The sequence below is a fragment of the Nannobrachium achirus genome (assembly GCF_963921795.1).
Source record: "Nannobrachium achirus genome assembly, chromosome: 6".
NCBI classification, from domain to species: Eukaryota; Metazoa; Chordata; class Actinopteri; order Myctophiformes; family Myctophidae; genus Nannobrachium; species Nannobrachium achirus.
In genome coordinates, this window is record NC_137815.1 from 54,040,550 (window position 1) to 54,067,015 (window position 26,466).

Consider the following 26,466-nt stretch of genomic DNA (forward strand, 5'->3'; position numbering starts at 1 on the left):
CAATGCTTGTGAGACAATTGTTATAAAGTTGAGGCATTCCAAAAGAAAGACACTGAAGATGGCAGGATGTGCCAGTCTACAATGTTTTTAGTTGGCAGTCAAAATGCTAAGATCAATGTGATTCCTTCCCTTGTGATCATACATTATTTCCCGTCGCTCATGCTTGGTGGACACATAAAATGTCATTATATTGTGGATTGATGTCAACTTACATGACTTCAGATTCCAACTTTTGACATCTAATGAGATGCTGTTGTTATTGGCTTGTCTAAGAAGTGCAGTATGTGGCAGTCCTGTAGCAACTGTGCGGTATCCCTCTCATTTAAATGTCTGTCTTATAATATTTGCAGGCCTGGTAACATTGATGGTCATTACGTTTTAAGGTCCAGTGACCATAAAGGAATGACCTCAGGCTCTGACTTTTCTAACATGGTGTGTGCTAGGGATGGGACAATATGAATATTTCATATCACGATTATTGTGAAAAAAGAAATGTATGATATTATCGTGATAATCAAAATCCATTATCCTGGGGCGGAACATTTGCCAAAAAATAGCACATCCAAAGCTCACAACACGTTGCATCGCAACGCGTTGTAGGCTTGTAGATCGGCAATTTTTTTGGCAAAGACATTTGATAGAGTGAAAAAAAAGACTGTATCAAGTAAGTACCTTTTACCAATTATAGAGAGTTTAAGTAGTACCGGATATGCAGCTCGGCAAATAAAAGGTGAATTGATCCCAGTGCATGACGGAGGACGATATCACGATAAATTAAATCTCCACAATACGATTATCGTGTTTTTTATTACGATAAACGATAATATCGCTTATCGTCCCATCCCTAGTGTGTGCATGAGAGCACTACTTGCTTACTTTAATGAGACTCTGACGCATGTCTCAGGAATGTCCACTGATGTCTGCTTCATGTCTCACTCATCCATGTGCAAAAGAAAACTACTTCCAGGATACTAAGACAAAGAAAATGCCCCCTACCATGTCCATATTTGTTTGGTGTCGTTCACCATGGGAACAAGTGCTGTAAAACCAAGACTCAGTCCGTCAGTCAATCACTCTTTGAGTTCTCCTCGAGCGAGGAAGTTGGCAGGAGCCGTGGCGTGCGGGGTCAGAGCTCAGGCACGTCTCCGAGAACCACTGGCCTCCGGGCAACATGTCACTCCTCGCTCTCTTCCTCGTCGCCTTTTGTGCCTTTGCTCCAACGCTGGAAACAATGCACGGTGGAGGCCAGGAAGAAGCTGGTCATGATGGCCACCACGGACACCGAGATGCCGGAGAAAATGATAATGAGCAGATCTGTTAGGGTGAGGGTGACCTGGCACTCCCGGAAGCTGTCCTTTGAGAGCTGGGTCAGGGACACGCGTCTGCCATCCATAGGGAGGGAGCACTCCATGCCGTCCACGCCTGCAAGGAGAGGAGACGTGACACTTAGACACTTCCATCCATATTTCTATATTTCCCCTCAAGTTATGTATGTTATGTTATTTGTTATATGAGATGCTGTTGAGTTATGATCCCTGAAACGTAACATAACATAATAGAGGACCAGGCATGTGCACATATAGACATCAAAGGGGCCTCGAGCCCCTGTCTTTTTATCCATCTGTAAAAAGTGCCCTCTCCAGACCATGAATGCAGTTTTTACTATGGTGAAAGAAATGCAAATGCCCCCTCTTTCCATGCCATACTGTACCTGAAGGCAGCATTCAAGAGAATTGCCTTGTCCAAACTCTCCTGAACTTGAATGCAGCATCTTATGACGTGTCGTGCTGTGACACGTTGTGCGCTTGGAGGTCTGCTATTTTCGCCTGTTTTCACCAAAAGGCCCTTTTAGAATTTCCAGCCTCTGCCTCTCTAACATTCTCTGCACGTCCCTGGAGAGGACATCAACAACATGCAACTCAGGGCTCAACCAGCTTCCAGCTGAACCCATGTGGCCGACACACTAGCCGGTGAGCCACCTGTGCACCCTGATGACCTCTTTTGTCCTGCGGTGGGGTGGCATGCTAGCATTGTCAAGTTCAAACCTATGACATCACATGTTTCGGTTAGTTCTCTGTCTCTGTTGTATGCATACTAATTGTCTGAACCAAAACACCCTGTTAAAAGGTCCTTTGTGTTTATTGTTTATTGTTGTCTCCACCAGCCGAAGGCATGGGGGAGAGTATGTTTTCCCCTCCGTCCGTCCGTCCGTCCATCCGTCCGTCCGTCCGTCCGTCCGTCCGTCTGTCCGTGCGTCCTCGCAGTTTGTGAGCACCTAATCTCAGTCGCCGTTGGCCCGGTCGCTGCCAAAGTGAGCACACACATTCCCTGGATGCCAATCTGGAACCTCTGCCCTAAATTTTTCAAATGGGCCTTTTCTAGCGCCACCTAGTGGCCGATGTTCGCAAAACACATTTCTGTGCACTACTCTTACAGATTTTGTCCAAAAATCCTACAAATCGGTAGGCAGTATCTCGACAGTCATGTGATCGACACGGATCTATCCGAATTTGCATATTCCATCCTGATTGGCTAAAATTGGCTTCCAAAGTTTGTAGGATTGAGCCGTTTTGAACAAAATGCCTCAAATCACAAACGCAAAGTGCAATTATCATGAAATCGCACACACACATTCCCACTAGGCCGAGGAAGAAATGCCACTTAATTATTTTTAAATCAGCCTCATGGTGGCGCTATAACAGGCCGATTTGTGGTTTTACCTATAACTCCACCGATTAGTTTCAAACTTTGTAAGCGCACTACCTAGAGGCTAAGGATAAACCTTTGCCCTGCATTTTTCACATCAGCCTTTTATAGCGCCACCTTTGGGCCGACTTATGTAAAACGCATTTTTGGATATTACTCCTTGAGATTTTATCCAAAAATCACGCAAATCGGTACACAGTATCTCTATAGTCATGTGATCAAGTACGATCCGTCTGATATTTCATATTCCATCCTGATTGGCTAATATTAGCTTCCAAAGTTTGCAGGATTGCTCCGTTTTTGAACAAAATGCCTCAAATCATCAACCATGCTTGCGATTACCGTGAAATTTGCCACACATATTCCCAATAGGTCAAGGAACAAATGCTACCTTTTTCACATTGGCTTGTTATAGCGCCACCAGCAGGTAGACTTTAGCAAAACATATTTTTGGAACAATGCTTCAAATCATGCATGCAGCGTCCGATTGCCATGAAAGATCTAAGGTGAAGAACACATGCCACCCTTTTTACATTGGCCTATACAGTAGCACCACCAGGACGCACGGCCTGGTGGAGACCTGTGCTCTGAAGAGCACTGCTTCTAGTTGTACATGTCTTGCACTGTCAATTAGCGCTGTACCTTATGTGTATTGTTGTCTTGTAATGTGCATGTAAGGGCTCTGTATTGATTTTCTATCTGTCAATTTAATATATGCCTGAACAGTCATTATCTTCAGCAAATAAAGCAATATTCATTCTGCTTCTTTTGAAAGAGAACAGAAACCCTAAGCATGTATTATTTTCCGTTTAATATTCTAGTTGCATGATATTTGAGCATGCACGACTTGCACGTCCAGAACTGTTGCATCACTTTGTTATTAGCGTAAATGCGTCTCCTGGACGCATTTCAACAACAAATATTCTGCAGGGTAAAAATAAATCAATTAATGCTAAAAGTTACTCAAAATAACCAATTTGTCTAAACCTTGTCTGAGACACAAGGTCACCTTGACTGAGCACATCAGCAGATGAAGGACTGATAAATCAGTGAGTCATGTGCTCTGGTGTCTGTCACTCTCATGGTAGTTTATTACTCAGACGTCATTCAAATGCAAAAGGACATCGGCAATGGCTTATTGGATTTCAAGGGTACTCTGTTGTGGGTTTCTACAAACACGTGTCCTGCATTATGAAGGGACAGGACATGAAAGGACAATACTGCTAACCTCTCCCCAATTCAAGTCATGATTATCGGCCAAATCCCCCGAAATAACACCAGCTGTGGATGATTGCTGCACAGGTTCAGGTGCTGATGTGCCCTGTGCTGCTCTGATGGGTTGAAATGGAAGACACAGCTTCCTGGATTACAGAGCATGATTCAAAAATTCCTACCTCTACCACCATAAAAAAAAGGCTTTCAGGTCCACAACATTGCATGTGTATCTGTTGTCAGCTGGCAGAATGATCCTAATTCCGGAAGTTTGATTGATCATTCATTAATTTCTTCATGGAATCATCATTCACAATGACACTCTCTATCAAAAATGTTGAGCGTCTGACTGATCTTCTGCAAACCACAGTTACAGTATTATAGCATTCACCTATGGCAATACACTTCACATGTACTGTATTAGGCTATAATAACAGTAATCCCATCTTTCTTTCCACTGTAAAACGTAATACAACATGACTGTATTATTGTATTATTCTATCTATTATATTATTCGTGTGTTTGAGCAAATAGTCCCTTTGGCACAAAAAAGATATACTTTATGGATGAAAAGATAATGATTACTGCTGAACAACAGTAATCCTTAAACAATTTGCAATAAGTTTTAGTTGATTTTTTTTTTAAATGATCTATTCTTTGACTTCTCCAAACAGCTCCAAACACATGGTAGATTTGCATGATTTTGCATGATTGATTTATGTAACAAAATTAAATACATAATTGAAAATGCGGATGTAATTGCTATCCGTGACCTTGCCCATCCATCTACAATATTAATCAGTTCGTAACTGAACTCTTACCGAGGCTTGATAATACTCAGCGAGACATCAACCCTGATACAAATACTGTAGATCCAGATTTCAAGTGTGATATGGTTGTTCAATTATGGAGAAGTCATAAATAAGTAATGGTCCCCTCAAATGTTCCAGTTTTGAATACACACAGAGACACAATCACACACATGCGAACGCACACGCACAGCGTGGCACCAAGTGCCGCGCTGCAAGCTTGTAGATCTGCTATTTTTGAAAAATCGTGAAAAAGTCTTTGAATATATACAGTATATTTTTTTGGAGCGGTGGTCACAACGCTCCTATACGTGGCCGTGTGTGTGGGTATGTCTCCGTGTCTGTCTGTCTGTCTGTCTGTCTGTCTGTAGTACCTTTTTTGACCACACATGTTAAGGGAGGGGCGCTGTTGTTCAGGCCAGACCAGACACACACACACACACACACACACACACACACACGCGCACACACACACACACACACACACACACACACACACACACACACACAGGGGGGAAGGGGGGGGGGAACCACCGCTCAGTTCACACGGGTGTGATTTTTTTAAACCTGTAGGCCTATTTCTATGTCAGTGGTGCTCAAACCTTTTCACGTGAAGGACCCCCAAAATTATATGTGATATGGCCACAGACCCCCATCTCAAAATATTTAGTTCCAGGGACCCCCCCCCCCCCCAGAAGCAAAATCTGAGTTACAAATGTTTGCTTAAAATATATATAGGATTATTCACATTTTCACTGCTTTTCAAAAATAGCAGATCTACAAGCTCGCAGCACGGCACTCGGTGCTGCGCTGTGAACTTGTATATCTGCTATTTTTCAATAGCTAAAGTATAAAATAATGAAGGCCCCTCCACCTTGGGCCCTAGTAACTCAGTCCCACTTCCCCCCCCCCCCCCCCTTGTGACGCCCCTGGAAGCACATGCTGGACAAGCTCCTCAGAAACATCAAGCGGCCATGTGAGTTAAGATGAGGCAACATATCAACTCAATATCACTGCTGTAGGGGAAGGAATCTTGTATCTCCAAATTTCTTCTTTTTATTAAAGCGAAAATAGCCGATTTACAAGCTCACAACAGGATACTCAACGTGTCTAAGGCTTGTAGATGCTATTTTCACAATTTTGGAAGGTTTTTGCCTATAATGACATGCTCACAATAGGGGTACTCGGTTTAAAGTGTTTGAGTCTTTCTATGGGTTTTATAAATATTTATGAGGAAGGTAGTAGCACGCACATCCGTGGCCAACTGGCCCAGGTGCAAGATAAGCAGCAGAATCACAAAGGGAAAGACTAATAGATTCTGCACACTGGAAATGCTGAAAAAGCTCTGCTGTGTTTTGTGCAGACTATTCCCTTTTTTATAAATATTTACCCAATGAAAACTACAGCTTGAGACTAAATAATAACTACACTGATCCAGTGGAACACGGGTAATTTTTTTCCATTTCTTGAAAAGCAACTGTATTGGACAGGTATCCACCCAACAATTAGTTGGAGTATTTCCGATACTTCTGTGACCGTGGAGAGCAAAGGTCAGTTTCTCAGTGGTTTTGTCATCTATGAAGGTTAAATAACAAATTGAGCCCCCATGCCCCACGCAAAAATGGCAGCAAAATGTGTGAGAGCCGCTGAAAGTTTGCATGAAAAAAAATCCTTGGGCTAAAAACGGACCCCACGAAACTGTGAAAAGTGATGACTCATCACTAAACCATAGTTTTGTCGGGCCGTTTTAGCCCAAGGATTTTTTTTTCTTTTTTTTTTGCAAAACAAATGCTTGTAATGGATTCAGAATCATTAAAAAACCCTAGTTTGACCCCTCGCATGCTACTTAAAGCAGATTTCTTGGGGTGTATTTCTTTCCTTTATAGTATAGTGTATAGAAATTGAATGAGACACAAACTTTCAGTGGCTCTCACAACATTTTCTGCCATTTTTTGCGAGGGACATGGGGGCTCAATTTGTTATTTAACCTTCATATAGATGACAAAACCACTGAGAAACAGACCTTTGCTCTCAACGGTCACAGAAGTATCGGAAATGCTCCAACTAAGTAGCCTTGAGTCGGTATCCAGGCATTTCAAGAAGAAAAGCCTGGGTCAGCCCCCTAACTGTGGTTCACAACATTTTAATTTTATATAAAATATATGTAGCCGTTCAGATATCTTATCTCACATCAGTATTGTTCATGTGAACGTTTGTTTAGGCTTATCCATTATAATGATCAAAATTGCTCTGATTTATCACTCGTTTTCCACCGCGGGGATCACTTCCTCATGCGAGCGGCCAGCAGCAGGAGCAGAACAGAGAGAACCAATAGCGAGGGGGGGAGGTGAACAAATGCTATTGGCCGGAGACTCCCAGTGAGATTTGCCGGGTAGTGTATCCCCGCCCTTCTGGGGCATAGAATGTCCGCGTTCAAACAGACTACCCAACAGTGACTCAACAAGTAGTTGCGACCGTAGGTCGCACTTTACTATCAAAACCACCACAAAGTGTAACTCCCTCCGTCTGTCTGTCACACCTCACACGTCACACTCTTGCCCTGCTCATATCTCCGCAACCGTTGCCCCGATCCATGCCAAATTTTGCACACACGTTCCTTGCCTGCCAAACTACAACCTCCAAGGACCCCCGGAGCTCCAGGGACCCCCAGGTCCCTAGGGGACCCCCAGATGTAAAAAATGACCAAATGTGCGAAACTGACCAAATGACCACCCCAACGGGGCTGCTCACGGGGAATTCCCGGGGACCACCGACTCCTGGTGCTCCAGAACGGATGCAAAAGTGGTGGCGCCCCCAGTGGAGGACCCCCTACACTGCAGCTCACATAAAATGCCGTAACTCCGGCTAGGAGCGACCGGGACAGCCAGGGCCGGTACCTATTCGTCCGCCTTGCCGGCGCGGAGACCCCACCCCTCATTTCTCACATGGCCCTCTTCTAGCGCCACCATGAGGCCGATTCTTGCAAAACACATTTTTGGACACTGCTCCTACAATTTTTGCCCTAAAATCACACAAATCGGTACACAGTATGTCTACACTCATCCCATCAACATGAATCTCTCCCATATAGCGCCACCTCCAGGCCGATTTTTAAAAACACATTTTTGGACACTGCTCCTACAGATTTTGCCCTAAAATCACGAAAATCACTACACAGTATGTCTACACTCATGTCATCAACATGGATCAGGAAGATTTTGGCAAAACCCATTTTTGCCCTATTTGTGGAGATAAGTGACCTACGGTCGCTTATCTCCCGATTAGGGAGCCTTACTGGTATATATACCGGTATACTGCATGAACTCAAATAACAAATGCCGCACCCAAGTTTTCCATTCATAATTTGGTAGGGGAAATATGACTGTAGGCCTATATATCTAACAACATACAACAGATAAGGGAAATCACGAAACTACAAATTAGAACACATTGACTGTTTATTTACCAGCATTTATGTGCATTTAGAGACCATCAGGTTAAAGTTATTCCCACATACAATATTATAAAGCCCTGAGACAACAATGAAGAATACAGTGTACAATGCCAAGTATATTAACATGCAGAAATCTATTGTAAGAAATTGCCTACATAATGAAAATAGAGCGATACAGGATACTTGGTGAAATACAATCTGTACTAAGCAAACATTAGAACAACCCTAATACCAAAATAACTTCACTTTCCCCAAGGTGTGCGAAGTTGAATAAACCTGAAAGATTCGATGCATAACTTGGAGAGCCCTGTCCCATCTGCTTGTGCCAGAGATGAATGGTCACTATTTATATTCACAGTGATCTCATTGCATGTGGCGAAGTAACTCATCACCTCTGAGACTTAGCCTTTGCCTCTGAGATGGTTCTGTTGGGTCTTGTCTTGTCCCAAAGGCTTGATTAATGAGATAAGAGACTAGCGTTTGCTGTGAGAACATGTGACCCCTGTCGGAGTTATGGTAATAATGATAAAAGTGGAACAGGAGAACAGGTCTCTGTTAAACAAACTATTAATGTTATTTAATTTGGAGTGAGAGTGCCGCTGAAGTGAGTGGCACAACCCTGCTTGTGAGCAGATTTTAGGCTCTGTATAGTTAAAAGTGAAGAGAGATTTATACTCGCTGAGTTGCAACTTTCATATGCTATTCACAGCAACAGAATTTGTAGCCCTTGCCAGCACAGCTATACTCATAATAAGCCCCAAAATCACACTACAGGACAAGCCACACATACAGTACATTATGATATTTAAAATGGGGTGGCGGTGACTGAACAGCCAGGCAAAGTAAAAGACAAGTTAAAAGAAATAAAATTGATTAGGAGAAGACATCTTACAACTGTGCATGTGACCTCAGCAGCAGAAGATGGTTGTGCACTCATGTGCAGGCTACTTAGAGTAAAGGTGTCTCCACACCAATCAGCCTACAGGAGACTCTTTCTAACTTTTCACGGACTGCAAAGAACTGCAAAGAACTGCAAAAAAACGATTTTTTTTTTCCAGTCGACTGTATGCCGACTGTAGTTACTGTACGCAGTTGTGCGCTTGCGCACTGTGTTGCCAGGTCTGCTCGATAGCGTTCCCGACCCACTGCCGAAAACCTGCCGATGAGCTCCCTGTCGGCAACAGACGCTTTCCGCCTTCTTCCGCCGCCGATTCGTGGCTGAATCTGTGCGGTTAAAAGCCAGCTTAAGCTGTTGTAGGGTGAGGAAGCAACTTGGAGGCTGAATTTGAATCAAACTCCTGTCTTTTGAATGTATTTATTGAAATACAAAGTGCTTTTACAAATGCATGACTCGTTACGTCACTTGAAAACAAAGCAGGCATGCTGAAAGATGCAGACTTTGAGCAGCATGGAAAATCTGGCCAACATCCATGTCAACGTCTAAAGGCCCTGACTCACCAAGGCCATATCTTGCACTGGAACACTGCAAACACTGCAGCTTGCTGATGACCAACTTCTGCACCTGCATGAGAGGAAATAACTCTCTATACCTAGAGGTGGCAACAGCCTGTATCACAGCATAGAGCCAAGCTCCAAGGCAAAGATCATGGGTTGTTTTCTCAATACAAGAATGCAAAGAACGGATGGACATATCTGTTCTCGTCAAGTTAACTTGGTGAAAGTGTCACAACCACTGTTAATTGCGACCGTCAGGTCGCAGTTACTATCAAAACCTCCACCGTCTGTCCGTCAGTCAGTCAGTCAGTCTGTCTGTCTGTCCGTCACGTCACACTTTTCCCCTACTCATATTTCTGCAACCGTTGCCCCGATCCATGCCAAACTTTGCACACACACTCCTTGGCTGCCAAACCACAACCCCTCATTTCTCACATGGCCCTCTTCTAGCGCCACCATGAGGCCGATTCTTTCAAAACACATTTTTGGACACTGCTCCTACAGATTTTGCCCTAAAATCACGCAAAGCGGTACACGGTTTCTCTAAAGTCATGTCATCAACATGGATCTGTCCCATTTCCCATATTCCCTCCTGATTGGTTACCATTGCCTTCTAAAGTTTGTCTATGCGACCTGGCGGTCGCTTATCTCCCGTTTTAGGGAGTCTTACTGGTATTATTGGTTAATATTATGATAAATGTCTGTATCCAGCTGGGTGTTGGGGTTTCCCAGGCATTACAGTCACCTGACTTTGATAGGAAAGATGTCCCATGGTGTGGGACATCAACCACAAAAACAAGCATGGAGGCTTCAAAGTATCAAACATACATTAACCAAACAAAAAAACATGTTTTTTTGGGGGAGTGTGTCTTTAATGGGGAGTGGATCTTTAATGGGGCCACTTTGATGGATATAATAAGTAATGGCATTTCTCTGAGCAGAGGCAAGAAGCTGTTTGAAAGCTAACTTGATGTTTTTCATTCCAGCAATCAAAACCCAAAGTGCACTACAAGAGCAAGAAGAGAGGAAATAGGTTTTACAATGCATTTCTGGGAATTAGAAGCCATAGATTATACGGTTATGTATGAGTCATTTCAGAAGAACTAATGTTACAGCTTCATCATTGATCATTCAATTTCATTTCAATTCAATTTAGCATACATGAATCTATCCACTATTTCCGTCAAAACCGGTGATTTCTTTAAATTAAAGTGCTTAAACAACAGCTGATTAACTCACTTTGTATTAAGTGATTCTCTAATATTATGAATCAGTTTTACTTTATATAATTATGCTCATAATATGCTTGGATGGGGCAGGCCTGGCACCAGCTGAGAAGAGGAGGAGGGGGGGCGGGTGACAAACTAAAGGGGTGAACTCTTGTGTCCTTGAGAGCGGAGATTGACAGTGTTGTGTAGTCACAACCACGAGCACCAGCTAAAGTCCCTCAGTAAAAAAAAAACACCACCACTGACTGCTTTCTTTTACTGATACATGCTGAGGAAGGTTTGACGCCGAAACACGCCTGTGAGTCCAATGATTCTTTTTATTATTAATGTACCGGCGGTACATTGATAAATAGCTCGCACTGTCAAAAGGGGTGCACCACAGAGAGACTACACATTTTTGTTAGTGAAAGATCCAAATACAGTTGAAGCTGGACTGGCTTGTCTTTGCCCAGGTTGTCTAGCTGGCACGTTAGACTCTGACAGTGCTGGTGGTGATTCATTGCTGACAGTTACAACAGGAGAAGTGGGAACGTCCGTTCTTGTGACAGGACCGTGTTGTTGTTGTTATCGTCCACACACTCAGTGCTCGTTGCGAGCCCAGAAACAGATCGGTGGTTGCAATTGCAGCAGATTCTGTTCTGTCATCCATTCCCGAACATGCATTTTGAAACTGCGCTAGCGCTCCTACATTAACAATACACATTCCAGAATCAACCAGCGATGCTTCCTCCAGTAGTATTCACCTACGCGGGGGAGTTTTTTAGCCTATGTGACGCAACAACCTAATGATGAATGGGAGGACGGAGCTCAGCAGACAACCAATAGTAGCTTATGCATTTGCATAACAGATTTGTGTGCAAGGTAGTTGTGTGCTGGATTGACATTATTTTAATTAAAAAACAAAACAAAACAAAAACATTCATTTTGACTGAGGGAGCAGGACGGTCTGGTTGACTCACGGCCCCTTGTGGTGTCGTCCTGCACCACAAAAAACAGAGCCCTTTTGTGCCACTGTCAATACTGCATATTGTGCCCTTTATTAAATCCGTTATTGGCTTGGTACCTCTCATGTTCTGATTTGCTCAGGCTGAATGGCCAAATTAGATCTCCCTCACAGACGTCCTTCAGCACCATGTTCAGTCGGGTAAACGGCCACTGCTAATGGCCTTACCGCTAATGGCAGAGCACAATGCAAAAAAATATTGTTGATTGTCGGCCACACGCGCTCAAGGACAGCTTTTCCGTCATGTTGGTGTGTCAGGGCCTTAAATGCAACTTCAGCCAACTGACTGGATGTAGGGATGGGACGATATGAAATTTTCATATCATGATTATTGTGACCAAAGAAATCGTGATTTACAATATTATCGCGATAATCAAAATATCCCCTACGTCCATTATCCTGGGGCAGAACATTTGCCAAAAAAATAGCTGTATCAAGTACGTACATTTTAAGTACATTTTACCAATAGAGGGTTGGTACCGGATATGCAGCTCGGCAAATAAAAGGTGAACTGATCCCAGTACATGACGGAGGACGATATCACGATTAAATCTCCACAATACGATTAGTGTTTTATATCATGATAAACAATCATATCGCTTATCGTCCCATCCCTATTCCCTAACTGGATGTGGACATGACTGAACTCCACTTTCCTCTAGGCTGAGCCATTTACATTTCCAAAATACCTTGTCTTTGCAGCAGAAGGTAGAAATATTAATAAACCAAACAGTGAAATATGCAATTGCATGGCGAATGTATAGACATTATGGAAGAACGCAAACATTCTGTTGTTGTCTACAACTCTTTAAACATTCCAATCCATCAGTAAAAAAAACATATGACCCTGCCATAATGTCTGATGTGTCAACCTTTACATAATTGTCTGTCTTCACAAGATATTAATAACTTTGTGACGCTAACGGGCACTGCTAGCAAGTTAGCTGCACCTGGCTCATGGCACCTCACAGGCCAGTGTGTTGAGTTACAAATGACTGAGATTACAGTGTGATTGGAGAATATCATATGGCTACTCCAGCAAATCAAGGCCCTGCACTATCAGGTGCTATGTCGACCCACCCGCACACAGGGTAGGTTACAGCCCCGGTGTAGACAGTTGATGGATTACATTTAGGATTACTGCCAGCCTGGGGGATAGGCTATCCACCAGTGGCACACATACCCTGTCTCCAGCTAGATTGATCAACCTGGCTGTGACTGATATCGGAGGCTTGTCTCTCCTTCTTCCCAATAACGCCATCCTGCCCATCCTGATTGATCTGAGCACTGATTATCATGAGCAGCCCTCATCACCGTCTTACTTCCACAGGCCCACATCGGAAACAACTTGGCACTCGTGTTTATGTTCACGTCAGGCTCACAGACTCACAGGCGTTATCTTGACACACTTTTGGTGTGGGCCGTTGTCTGAGAATCTGTCAAGGAATCCAGTGGCAGGCTGGTGTCAGTGACTCACAAAATCAAATCACTCCTCAGCTCACGATGCTGCACGGGACGATTGTACCACTCAAGGCTTGTGCTACGCAGTAGACAGAAATAAACAGAGATAATTACATAGAGAGAGATGGGGAATTATTCAGTCGCAGTCACAGAAGGAGAGTCTAGGGAGAGGCGTGGAAACACTCGCAAATTGGGAGAGGGACAAGTGTGAGAGAGTGAAAGTTATAGAGAGAGAGGCAAACAGAGGATATAGACAACTGCATGAATGCATTTAGCACTAAACCACATGAACTCTATAGAATCCCTATTCTGATTTTACTTTTGATTTGATGTATTGATTTGCACAACAGGAAACACAAGTAGCCTAATACTACTACTTCTTTCCAAGGAAAGATGACAGAATATTGCTGTGCCGGTGAGGTGAGAAACCCTATAAGGGCTTAAACCCGAACCGTTTACATTACATACAATTAGAATTGGAGCGAACATTAACAACAGCACCTTACGAACAACAGCAAAAATAGAGCAGTTTACAATTTACTGTAACAATGTGTCTCGTTGTTACCGTAGATTGTCTATTTTCTGTGAAGATATTGAGTGTATAGGGAAAATGAGAGGGGGCCTAGTATAGACCCATGGGGGACTCCATTCCAAGAAGTACTGTAGGTCTACAGTATATAGGGAGTGTGGCTACGCTTAAATCGTCATAAGAAAAATTGCAAATATAGCCAATCTACAAGCTCACAACACGTTGCTGTTATTAAAAAGAAAATGAAAAAACCGAACTTTTTTGCCTATGATTACGTGTCCAAAATAAGGCCGACAAGTTGAACGTGGTTCGCCTAAAAGCATTCACCTTACAGTGGGAGGCGAGTGTCAATCATTAAAGAGGGATTTCCTTCTAACCTGCAGCCAAAGGTTGTGTAGCCTATATAACTTTTGCACCCATAAGTGCTCCTAACGAGTCTAGCGAATGTACCGGTATTAAACTATTAATAGTATGCCCTTGATTCAGTAATTAGGTTTGTTTACAAAAACAAAGAGCACAAATAAATAGATCTTCTACAGGGTTACACAGCACCGGCGTAAAGGTATTTCTCACATAGCCAGAGTGTTTTTCCAGCACTATAAATGCATGGGCTCATACCATCGTGCACTGTAATTCTGTCAACACACTCTCTCACCTCCCGACTTTAAATAAACATTAGAATGAGGCCACGGCAAAAGAAGCCTTCAGCTCATAAAATTGGAAGATGTATTTTTCGCATCACATGCCTGTGGGCGGCCCGGCAAAGATAGCATAGTAATGCAGGGCAAATGCCATCATGTGTGCGCTACGCAGCACAGGGCGATGGCATCATATTTTCAGGGGGTGCTCATGCGGCACGGTAGCCGCCGGTCACCAGGGAGCAACTCAATAGTCTGTGAAAGAAAATTCAGACATTGACCTCGTCACATGAACTGGTCTTCTGTACTGGAACTTGTGCATGCGGTGAGGACTATGGCATTGATGAAAGTATAGTTCAATGACGGGCCCACAGTCTCATGGTCTCTCATGGGAGTTGGCCTGCCTTATACCCCAAGGGGCAGCTCTGGCTCCGATTACCCTGTCCAATGTGCCGTAGAACTGTATTGCCGTGAATTATTCATTCACCCATAACCCAAGAGATCATGTTTACAGTACACTCATTACCGGAGAGAAACATACAAGCCCCTGATTGGCTGGACGAAGATGTCAAAAGAAAAATGTGTGTGATTAGCATCTAATAGGTCTAAAGTTTAGACCTATTAGATGCTAATCACACAGAGTAATCAGACCCTTATCAATGTTTAGACTCTAAACATTGATAAGGGTCTGATTACTCTGTTTGGTTCGACAGGCATTGTGTGTGTGTGTGTGTGTGTGTGTGTGTGTGTGTGTGTGTGTGTGTGTGTGTGTGTGTGTACGCACGCGTTACGTGAGTGCATCTGTGTTAATCAGTTTGTCAGTGTTTCATTTTAACATCTTAATCCCTTATCTTATCTTTCTTTTTCCAGTTATGCAGCTTTGCCTGCTGCATTTTCATCACCAGATGTCACTGTGAAAATCAAACCCAACTCAAGGTGTCGGTAATTACATCACACAATCATTTGGGATCACTGTAGCTACTGTGCTGTATCTTTCAAACAGCAGTGAGGGATCAAATTCAATTTAAGAAAGCACATTTTTCTTTTTCATAATTCAAACCACCCACTCAGCACACTGACCTACAGTAATCAAAGTTATGTAAACACAAAAGTTTGCTCTTCCCTGGACTCCATCGCAGGGGAAATCACAAGTGAAAAATGGAAAGGGAATTGGGTATACCGCATGTACCGTGCACCTGGTAAATTATGCAGGCTTTGAGATCCCTTGTGCTGATAACCTTTTCTGTATTTTTTATCGATTTAGTTGTGAATTTGTTATCAATTGAGAGGTACGTGTTATGCAGGGATTTGGCTCTTTTCATAGTAGTACTAAAGTGCGCAAAATGCAGTTCATGCAATGCAGATTATCATCATTTTGATTCTATTTTTAAAATAAAATGTGATTTGTTGTATGATGGTTGAGCCAGTCACACGGATGATGAGTGTGAGTGTTAATGCATACTGAGGAGCTTATCAAATCAGTTTCATTCCCTAATGAGTTCACATCTGTTGTTGTGTAACCGCTTCCAATGCATAATTCCACAGAACATTGCATTTTCCCCTCCCAGAGATCAGTCATTACGTTAATCAGGTCTGCCGATATGATTTCTGTGTGTGAGAACCCGAATACCCCACCTACCCCCACCGCTGCTTTGTGCAGGATCTGCAGTGAAAAAAAAAAATCACAGGGCTACTAATGCTTATATTCCATGTAATATCGAGACACGTTGTGAGCTTGAAGATCGGCTATTTTCGCTGTGGGAAACAATCACACAATATAGAGTATCAGGCTTAACCATATGAACCCTAGCGTCCTTGTTCTGGGGTGAGCATTTGGTGAAGATATTGGCCAAACACTTATCAACGTGGTGCAGATAAGGTTTTTGGCGCACGTCGAGATTCCCGCAATTGTCGGCATTTATCACTGCATCGTGACTTTGACGTTGGCATGGTGCCATTGGTCAGAAAGCTCATTAGTCAGAAAGCTCATTAGTCCCTAACCTCAGCAAAACTATGCCTAAACATAACCCAAACCCTAACCTCAGTAAAACTATGCCTAAACCTAACCCTAAAACCTAACCCTAAAACAACCCTAACTAAATTCTGACTAATGATCTTTCTGACTAATGAGCTTTCTGACTTATGGGCAGTCCCCGTTGGCATAGGGTAGGATCAGATCTCATGTCAAGTTCTGAGGTGGTGTAGGATTTGTATACACCACCACTGTAATCTTTTTGTGGACCGTGACGTCTCCAATTTATACAGTGAAGTGTGTCCTATATGGAGTTATGTGTTAAGGATAACACCCGACGCTACAAACCTTCAGATTATGACTGCCTTCTTGCCAGGATCTCTCTCAGTAACATGGCATGGCAGCCCATAGCTCATGGGGAATACATGATTGCTTTATTTTAGTGTAACCACTCAAACGCGCACTACGTTTGAGTGTGTGTGGTCTGTCTGTGGGACGCAGACATGAAAGGGACTCGGGAGTGCGGAGTCTTTTGGCTTCCGTTTCGTTGCTAGGTCGTATTCCGGTTGTTCTGGTCGTAAAATTGGGGCGTTTTGAGCATATTTAATGGCGTGTTATTTAAATGACGCTAGGTTTCGGCCGGCAACGCTGAGATCAAATGTACACTAGGATTGGCTGTTTAGGATACTTTCATAAATGCCACTTCAACGTTGCCATACACCAATATTTTGGGGGGAAAATACGCAGTTTTTTTTACACTCCATTGATAAATGAGGGGCATAGTGTAGTACAGAGAATAATAGAGGCCTAGACTAGTATAGACTCCAGGGAGGCTCCAACTATAAGTATATTATAAGTTTTAGTGGTTAAAGCTAGCTTAGGCAGGGGTTGACAGTAAGGTCTCAGATGCACTTGCCTGTCGGGCAAGAACAGGTCATGTTCTACTTGCCCAAAGGTCATGCCCACTTGCCCACAAAGTAAATCATCCATTCTAAAATGATAGGTGAAATGTACTGTTCAGTTTACTTTCAGGGGCTGAGTGATTAAAACATGTCATACCTCAATTCTTTTGCCAAATACCTACAGACAGTACATAGCTATGAATATGCAATTTTATATTTTTAAGTGTAGCGACAGTGAAAACAGCACATTATAGGTAAACAGTGCTCTTATTTTACATTACACAGATCAGAGGGCAGAGCGCTCTGGCCACATTCAGGGTGTTTAGACTGATATCTGGTGTTGTGTTTCTAAAACCTGAAAGCAAACTCTAGAGGCAGGTGGGCAACCCTTAGTGTCAACGCATGTTAGGTATTGGTTATTTTACTATTTTACTCCTCACAGCTGCTGCAACAAATTAATAATAATATTTATTCAAAGAAAAATCGAATCAAAGAACAGAACAGTACATGCCTGAGACACGCAGAGGATCACACACAGCGTCATGAGCGCACTACAAGGACTGTTCAACCCGGTTTCAACACACACCTGCCCCCATAGTGGCATGAGCATATAGTGCTGAAAACCCCACAATTCCCCCTGGGAGATATGAAGTCACCCTCGAGAACGATGGTATGTGTGTTAGGGATGGGACAATATGAAAATTTCATATCACGATTATTGTGACAAAAGAAATCACAATTTACGATATCACGATAATCAAAATCCATTATCCTGGGGCGGAACATTGCTACAAGCTCACAACGCGGCGCGTTGTGAGCTTGTGAATTGGCTATTTTTTGGCAAAGACATTTGATAGCGTGAAAAAAAAAACTGCATCAAGTACGTATATTATAAGTACTTTTGACCAATTATAGAGGGTTTAAGCGGTACCAGATATGCAGCTTGGCAAATAAAAGGTGAATTGATCCCAGTGCATGACGGAGGACGATATCACGATAAATTAAATCTCCGCGATACAATTATCGTGAGTGTTTTTATCACGATAATATCACGTATCGTCCCATCCCTAATGTGTGTATGTGTTTTATCCTGAAAAAGTAGAAACGTGTATTTGTAGCACACTGTCAAATAATAAAAGGCAGACACAGTAAATTATTTTCCCTCCATCTTTTTTCTGCCCTGGAAGTAATTTTGTGTGTTGGCAGTTATATTGCTATTGAAAAGTCTGGGGGGGAAATGGTTGGCGAGGGCAGCAAATAATGGTGGTTGACTGCTTCTGGACCTGTATAGAGGTAATTCAAAACTTTGCAAAGTCTGGCAACAGAACAAAAAAGTTATTAAATGATTTAGGAACAATTTTACTGTATGTGACTGACAAATAGAATTATCAAGAATGATGACACTGAAAACAACATACAGATCCAGTGGTGGAGGCAGCAGTGGCTCTGGAGGAGGTAGAGCGGCTCCCAGGAACTTTGTGTTGAGATGGGCATCTCGTAAATTTCGTGTATATTGCATGAGTCAATTCTGAAATGCGATTCATGAAAGGCAGAGCCGTGATTTGTGCGGATCACAGGTGTACCTCATTTTTCTTTGAAAGTAACAGAGCACAGCATATACAAGAGCCTATACAAAATAATAATATTCATACAGACGTAGCAAAAGGCATGACTGATAACCGACGTATGGGATACCCATAACTTTGCAGTTATTGTGACGTAGGTCTCATTGCGACCAAAGGTCACAGTTTACCATGAGAAATGTCACAGCTTGTCTCCGTGTGTGTGTGTGTGTGTGTGTGTGTGTGTGTGTGTGTGTGTGTGTGTGTGTGTGTGTGTGTGTGTGTACACATTTTTACGGTCTATGGGTTTGCGACGGTGTCGTGTGCAGTCCTCCCAAGCTCAGAACGGTTGCATTGGTGACGCCGTGTGTGGGGCTTTTAAGCCGTGACATCATTTTGTAGTCAAACCTCCAAGCAGATTTATTGTCAATATCTGTCCCTCGCTATTTCAACAGATCCGAGACAAAAATAACGACTAAAGTATAATTATACCACTTTCCTTTCAACAACAAAGAGAAGAAAAATGTGTAAATAGTAAAAAGATTCGCTTTTTTGGGGGGCAAAAGTTCTCCTCTGCCTACAAAATGATGTCAGACTTAACAGCCTCATACCTCGACGCGCAATAGCGTTGCGCAATTAAGTATATTATGTCTCGATAAGGCACTAGCCAACACACAAGAGGAGGTTGAATGACCTGAAACCATGAAAACCTGCAGCTCATGTGCGTCAGTCAGTCAGTCAGTCACGCCTCATGTCACGCTCTATATATGGCCAAGACAGAATTAATTTGCAAGTGTGACTCGCGTCATGGCAACCACACTTTTATGTCCATTTATGGAGATCCCTGATGTCATCAGTATTAAGCCCATATCTGGGAATGCCCATATATGGATATATTGTGTGAGTCTCATGAGTTACACTTGCAAATTAATTCCGACTGCCTCTGAACAGAGAAAGAATGTTTTTCAGAAAAGCACCCAATTTATGCACCTGTTGCCTCCTGCAACATAATGCATGTGGCCACACTTGCAGAAACAGCAAACACACTGAGGTACCTAAATGTGTCAACAGAATATAAATAAAAATGTGTTTGCATTTGCATCGGCCTACAATATAATAATAAAGCAATAGATATTTTTTCTTTTCTTAATCTTTTATGACAAATGCTGCCCATAACATAAATATAAAAAATTGGCACATCAACATTTTATTTGAGGTTTGTCACTATTGGAATTCATTTTGCATGAAGAGTAAGGCATTCTAATAACATTCACGCAATGTTTGAGGTCTGCTCCCGAGCAGACGTGAGTTTGATTGTACGTCTGTTAAAATCCACGACAAATAAAGATTATCAGACAGTTGCGAATATGTGCATAAGTACACATTGTCGGACCCGAGCTTAGTGAATGAGGCCCAATGAGACCCTCTCCCACATACACACCCACTGTAACTTCAAACTCCATTTTATCCATGATAGATTCATTAAAAACACCCATTATTTTTTTTACTACCCTCCTAATATGTGAGCAGCAAAGAACACAATGTAAGTCTATGATACAATCGAGGAAGAGGGAACACCCATTTTCAACCTTATCTTCATGTACTGTAACTGGTCCTCACTAATGTTCAGAGGGTTGTAGTTTCCATTAGCTTGGAATCCCAGTGAATTACTGTATGTCATTGGTGGGCAGGTTTCTGAACTGTCCACAGCCCACCTCTGAGATGCAGAGCGAGTAGACAGAAATTGTGCCATCTTTCACTGAGAATTGAACCAGTTATATGAAGAGGGATGATGAGGTTGAAAATGTGAATTTCTGGGGTGCCCGCTGGCCTAGCAGTCCAGGCGCATACCACATAGGCTCTGATGCCTGACAGCGGGTCGCGGGTTCAATTCCCGATCCTGACGACCTTTGCTGCGTGTCATCTCTCTCCCCATTTCCTGTCAATATCAATCAATAATGGCATAAGAGCCCCAAAACAAAGAAAAAGAAAATGTGAATTTCTCAAGTCCTATAAGGGTTCATTTGGTTACTAACTCTCCATCATTTAGCTGGGGACGACGTGGAACCCCCTCAAGGACCACTGGTGGTCCCCGGACCACTGGTTGAAAACCACTGTCCTAGACCTTTTACCTTGACCTTGGGTGCACAATACAGAAACGTGAAGTCAACTATGTTGATACTGGATCCCTGTATGAAGTTTATTAAAGGCAGTAGAGTGATGGAAATATGTTTTCTCTTGATGTTAACAATGATATTGACCTTGGATGCAGAATGATGAAAGGCAAACTCGTTCAATTTACAGTATTTTAGTTTGATATATGTACTAAGCCCTGCCCTAGTACTGAACTCCTATAATAAGTTTCAATATAATAGGACCTCAAATGAATATTAATATATTTTGTGCAGTGCCTCAAACAAAGCAGATAATGTAAAATTATCTCATAAGGAAATTCTATCCTATATATCCATAGGTCCATATAAGCCCAATTCGTAATCGCCAATTAAACTACTTGGACCAAGCTGGACATCAGCATCCCTATACGTTCGAACGGACCCTACACTAGAGTATATCGCATCCAACCATTATCAAAATGATGCCAGCAGCTTTGGGAAACAACTAACTCTGCAACATCACATTTATGTACAATGATGCTCAGCAACAGTGATTATAATAACCCATTCAGTCCAGGAAAGCATCAGTGTCATTTGATTTGAGTTAAAATGGGTTAAGAGACAATTTTATGAGATCACCAGGTTTCCTAATCTGTCCGGTATAATGTGACCCCCGCCCCGGTGACGCACCACCTTAATATTGTTTTGTGTACATGAATGTACATCATGTTTCTCCACTTCAACACCAGAGGCATGTTGTTTTGCCTCTAGCCCATTTGGTCTGCTATCTGGGGGTCATAAAATAAACAGTCACTGATGAAGTGAACATAAGGACTGCACAGACGCTAGACGTAAGCTGGGATGTACATTATTATTAACTCCATTTGGGAGTACATAGATAGTGGGCCCACTTGGCAGACATGCCAAGGCCTTGGCTGCATCCTCCTTTGGCTTCCTTGTAGGTGATGATGTGTGTGCTTGGCCAGCGCTGCTAATGCAATTCATTACACCATGCAGCGGACAACACCAGGACCTCATAATGAATGTGTTTGCTGTCTCTTACTTGGGGGAATAAGGTGTTCTTGCCAGTTTATCAACTTCTCTTTATGTTTGCCCTAAACTTTATTTTCAGACTGAATGCAGGATGAGACTGGAGAGGAGCTAGAGTGTGTCAACAATAGCAGGGCACACCGAGACCCAAAGGTGTTTCGTTCCTCTCAGCAATTTGCCGGTTGCCACCTGCAGACAGTTCTGTGCGAAGAATGACTACAGATGTGGGATTTAAAATAATATTATTGTGGGCTCGCCTGAAAGGCGAGAACACTAGGTTATCTTCATTATTTATTTATCTATCAAGTTCCACCCGACAGTACAAAGGCAGGGCCCTTAGCCAATGAGGTCCAAATTGTCGGAAAAACATCTGGGAGTGGTGTTGGCTGGAGTATTGGTTGAGCTTCACATGACAGTTAGCAGAACTTAGCACGCTGCAGAATATAGTCACGTTGGCAACCACACTTGCAATTAAGGTGCCAATGAGCCAAAGGGTAGATCTTTGTGCCTATACATGGTGTTACAGTACATGTGTGCGTTGCTGTGTACATGAAGGACCATTTCCAGGCTAGTGAAAGGCGTTACTTTCACAATGTGACAAACCTTGAGTTTGTGGCTGTAAAGATCAAGTCTCCTGTCTGGCCTCTGATCACTGCTATGTACAAACCTCCACATTATGGTAACCCATTTATGAAGAAGTAAAAGATCTAGTATAGACTGCAGCACATGCTTGCACACTGGAAGTACGCTGATCTACTTTTTTGCAAGCTCAATGCGTCACAGCATTGCAGATCAACTATATCGGCTATATTCCTGATGCAGAAAACTACAGGAGTAAAGTTCAGGAACTCTTGGCTTCACAATAAAAGCATTTTGTTATTTTTGTTATTTTTTTAAATTATTTACACTGTCAGGCTACACTGAGCCTAGGTGCATGGGCCGCTGTGCCAGTGGCCCAGACCTTTGTTCGTCTTTCCATTGGAAGGTAGTTTAATTGTAGCGGTCTATGAAAACCAACTTTACAGTGTATTTGCATCTATCGGAATGATTTGCCCATATTGAGGTTTGTACCTTTACTTTCTGTACCTCATTTCATCAGGTCAGTTAAATTACTTCTCTGAGTTACCAGAACCTTAACCTGTAGCATTAATAATTTCTATTCTCTGGCAAATCATCCAGGCTGTGTAGATAGCAGAGGATGTGTTTATGTCTGTGACAGACACTCTACAGTGCATTACTTCGGCCACAGAATGACCTTGGAACAGTGAAAGCGATAGATGTGAACAGTATGGATCTCTATCAACTAAACTATACTTTTATATTATGCGTTCATCAAATCATCAAATTGTTGCTTTAAATATACAGTATACATAAGCATGGAAAGATGTCAACACAAAAATGGCAAAGATGTCAACACTGAGACATTCATTTTAGGAACCTCGATGCCAACTCAATTTCTTTGATATACTGTAGCATCTCATCCAAATACAACAACACAAATCTGGAGCGTTGGCCTGGCTTGAATGTCAGTTTTATATGCATTTGTGCTGCCTTGGCTCTCTAATATATTGCTGCCTTGTGCTTGCTATGCTCTGTCGAGTCTTTCTAAGGACTATCAATAACATACAAAAGGCTGACCTTGAGGAAATAACATCTTAGTTCCCCCTCCGCGTGTACCCAAACGAATGTACAAGACGTAGGGGCTGTCACGATTATGACATTTTACATGACGATTAATTTTCTCTCAAATAATTGCGATTAACGATTTAATTGTGTTTTTGTCATTGACATTTACATTTCTGTTTGGCTTTTAGGCTTTGAAGTTGCACATGGCAGATGTGACACATAACCTAAATATACAAAGAAATTACTGACATATTTGACAACTTTATACTTAAAAAATAACATTGATTGAACATTGATCACAACGCGTCGCGATGCGACGCGTTGTGAGCTTGTAGATCGGCTATTTCCACTATTTAAAAAAAATATATGAACATTTTTCAACATGGAAACGATTATGACGATTATGAAAAAGAATCGCGATTACGTAAAATAATTGCGATTAGACGATTATGTAATAATTGTGACAGCCCTAACAAGACGTAAAAAGTATTCTCCCAGAGTGACATGACAAGAATGGTAATGATGTTTGCTGAGTTGGCTTCCATTGTGTCGTTGAAGGTCTCTTCATTTTTCACCCAGCAAAATATGATTTCCCCAACAATTGTGAGCACACTGGCTTTGAATATTGAGTGGAATCATCTCTATGTTTGCTTTTGTACTATGTGTATAACTCTCCCACAGAAACACGGTCATCTCCCTTTTGTCCTGTTGAACTCCAGATTTGCTTCCATACACAAAGAGAAGCATGTGAGAAATTAGGCTTACTATACATACACTAAGCTTGCATGCACAAACAAGCACTCACACAGACACACACACGTTTGTGCATAGTTACATGTGCACGCGCACACACACACGCACGCACGCACGCACGCACGCACGCACGCACGTACGTACACATGGGGGGCTTCTCTTCAACACACACACATGCACACACACACTTGTACTCACACGTGCATGTGCATATGAATAGACACTGGCTCCTCCTGTTACCTAACTCACCCTTCCAGGGTGAATCACAATAGACCCAACATGGGTCATGGCATGAAGAACGGATCACAGAATATGATGCCCAGACATTAGATTATTACTGATTTGTATAGCTAAATGGCTACAGCATATAGCTTTAGCTGGGGATCAAACTCAGTTTTGAGTAGAAACAGTTCCCAAATGTACTTGACTGTAAGGACAATAGACAGAGGAGGTGGAGTGAGGATAGAGTACATGGATAGCGTTGACAGCACTGCAGGATTTGCAACTGTGGAAACGGTGAGATTGTGAGCCAAAGCAAGATTCTCAACATGGAGTTCCTCTATTTGTTGTTGCTTTTACGCCACATAGGATCATGGAGCAACATTGGTTTTGAGATGACACTTTATTTTATTCAGAAGCATTGCCATAGGCTTCTGCGCTCCAGGCAAAAATCTCACGGTCTCTTATTACTCTGTCTCTCACACTATGGGCTACAGGGGTGGAAGAAGACTGAATTAGAACAAGGGGGAGGGAGATGGGAGGGGGTTCCCTCTCCTACAGGGACAACAGAAATAGAAACAGAGCAATGGCAGAGGCTTTACACATAATCTAATGTATACTGAGGACAGACTTTTATTCATCCATTTATTTTTAGGTCAAGCAAAAGGTTCCCCGGCAAGGTTAGTTACTCACTTACCATTAGGGAGCTTGTGAGTGTTGTCCATCAGCCACTCGAACAGGCTGGCAAAGTTGCAGTTGCACACCCAAGGGTTGCCCTCTAGTCTGACCACCCTCAGGGAGGGCAGCTTGCTCAGCGCCCCCACATTAAGGGTGGACAATGCATTTCTCTCCAGCTCAAGTTCTCGCAGGGACGTGAGGCCCAGGAAGGCGTCCTCGTTGACCATGCTTAGATAGGGGTTGTTGCCCAGGCGCAGCTTGATCAGGCTCCGGGACTCCCCGAAGGTTCCCTCGGGGATCTCGGTCAGGTTGTTGCTGCCCAGGTCCAGGAAGACCAGCCGAGAGGAGGTGCTGAGGGTCCCCGGCTCGATGTTGGAGAGGGAGTTGTTCCGGAGGTCCAGGTAGACCAGGTCGCTGTACAGAACCAGGAAGTCGGCGGGGATGCGGGGGATCCAGTTGTCGGCCAGCAGGAGCCTGCGCACGTCCAGGGGGATCTCTTCGGGGAGACGGGTCAGTCCGCGGCCGCTGCAGTCCACGGTGTGAGGGTCTGGGCAGAGGCAGCTAGTGGGGCAGTTTTCTCCCCTGGTCCGCAAGACGGAGGACAGTAAGACGAGGAGAGGCTGGAGCCAGCGGACACATGGCAACATGGTCAAGGGGGGGAAATGAAATAAGAGGCAGCACAGGCTTGGGAGTGGGTTAAGGACGAAAGGGAGGAAGACAAGGGGTAGGGGTGAGTGGGGGGGGCAAGGGGGTGAGGGTCAGAGGGCAGGAGATTAGGAAAGGGGAGGGAGGGGAAGGGGGCAGTGAAAGAGGGGCTCAATCGTCGGGAAGGAGCATCCTGCCGTCCTGGAGATGGGAAGCGGGAGCAGAGCAGCAGTGGAGTGAAGCAACAAACACAGTTTTCCCAGAGATCATGTATCGAACAGCTTGGAAAGAACGGCAGACTGCTGCCTTTGAAGGAGCAGGAGAAAGGAGAGAGAGAGCTTAGCAGAAAGGGGAGGGTGCAGCGTGACAGAGGTAAATAGAAACAAGCGAGCCGGGAATGATGAGAGACCAGTGGCACGGAGGAGGGAGAAGGGGGGCTGAGGAGGGGG

General features: G+C 43.2%; 1 protein-coding gene across 1 annotated transcript; it reads right to left on the reverse strand.

Moving 5' to 3' along the window:
* Positions 1-1,174: 1,174 nt before the first annotated feature.
* On the reverse strand, positions 1,175-26,019 carry lrrc38b (leucine rich repeat containing 38b; the record flags this gene model as incomplete). The annotated part of the gene is made up of 2 exons (XM_080727715.1): positions 1,175-1,422; positions 25,392-26,019. The coding sequence occupies 2 exons, from the start codon at positions 26,017-26,019 to the stop codon at positions 1,175-1,177; spliced, it is 876 nt and encodes a 291-aa protein (XP_080583841.1).
* Positions 26,020-26,466: the final 447 nt, after the last annotated feature.